Source organism: Amphimedon queenslandica, unplaced genomic scaffold, assembly GCF_000090795.2.
Source record: "Amphimedon queenslandica unplaced genomic scaffold, v1.1 AMPQUscaffold_1260_Cont26726, whole genome shotgun sequence".
Taxonomy (NCBI): domain Eukaryota; kingdom Metazoa; phylum Porifera; class Demospongiae; order Haplosclerida; family Niphatidae; genus Amphimedon; species Amphimedon queenslandica.
Window position 1 is genome coordinate 1 of NW_003558393.1, and position 1,136 is coordinate 1,136.

At 36.3% G+C, this 1,136-nt stretch overlaps 1 protein-coding gene across 1 annotated transcript; it reads right to left on the reverse strand.

The window, feature by feature from the left end:
* Positions 1 to 416: 416 nt before the first annotated feature.
* On the reverse strand, positions 417 to 1,130 carry LOC105316343 (metabotropic glutamate receptor-like). Its single transcript, XM_011411179.2, has one exon. The coding sequence runs from the start codon at positions 1,053 to 1,055 to the stop codon at positions 648 to 650; it is 408 nt and encodes a 135-aa protein (XP_011409481.1). The 5' UTR covers positions 1,056 to 1,130; the 3' UTR covers positions 417 to 647.
* Between the last annotated feature and the right edge of the window lie 6 nt (positions 1,131 to 1,136).

Below are 1,136 nucleotides of genomic sequence, written 5' to 3' on the forward strand. Positions count from 1 at the left end.
GCCCTAGGCATGTTTCTATTAAGGCTTCCTCTATTCCAAGATGACATCAGACGTGAAGCTGTAGCAATTTAAGAGTTTATGTCAACAAACAAAATTATAAACTAATAATCATGAGTCATGACAGGAAATAAACACAGCAGTCGTCACAAAGTCTCTTGCATATGCTTATCCTTTGCTATACATCATGCTGCTTATAACTACCTGGAGGTAATTTATCGACAAACTATTTGAGCACTTACAATTGAAAATGAAATATAATTACTGAACTGTGTTTGCAATAGCATTGCCTCAGTCATTATACCTTATATGTATATCATGAAAGTGTGGACATGCTATTAAAAACAGTCAAAAGTTGTCATACAAGTATAAAGGCATGTTTACGTTACTTTCATAGTACAGATGCCCATAGTCTTTTATTTATTGGGAAAGCAAATATTATTATCAAAACCTATTCTTAATGTATTGTCAGCAATAGTGCACACACCTCATAATACAATCACACAATATTCAAAAGAGAATAAAGGAATTAATGCACAAAAATTATAATAAAATTTACATCTATAAAAAGTGTGATATTTAAGACACACGTATGTTAATGTGTAATATTTGTAATATTTTAAAATTAAATTCAGTTTTGTAAGTCACACTCACATATAGTCTTCCTGGCTTAGTTTCTCCTTCTTATTGTCGCCGTTTCTCTGCAATCCTGGAATGGCCGTGCTGTTTCTCGGCGTTGATAAAGCTTTAGGAGTGACTCCACCCGTAACCGAGAGAGTCTTTACATTTCTACTAGGAAGGAATATCATCAAAAAGACTCGAGGACCAAAGAGACAGATGAGGACGGCAAGGGCACTCATTTGTACTGTGAAGGCTATGACAGCTGTTTGGTTGATAACGTCTGATGCAAAGTAGCCTGATATAAAGCCAAGCCACATCACGCTGAGAGCAAACGTAGATGAAGCAATGTACTTTGACTCGTTAAAGTTCTCTGGGAAACGAATGGTTAGTACAGCCAGTATATTACTAGCAACAAGTAGTGCTGTGTAGTATATCATCTGTAGGACGACCAGAGCTATGTGTGGTGAGGTACACTGTAGGATAAGTGTAGGGTAGTCGTATTGATTGCTCTCATTGAG

Coding starts and splice junctions, on each gene's coding strand:
- LOC105316343 (XM_011411179.2), bottom strand. CDS start 1,055: ATGATATACTACACAGCACTACTTGTTGCTAGTAATATACTGGCTGTA.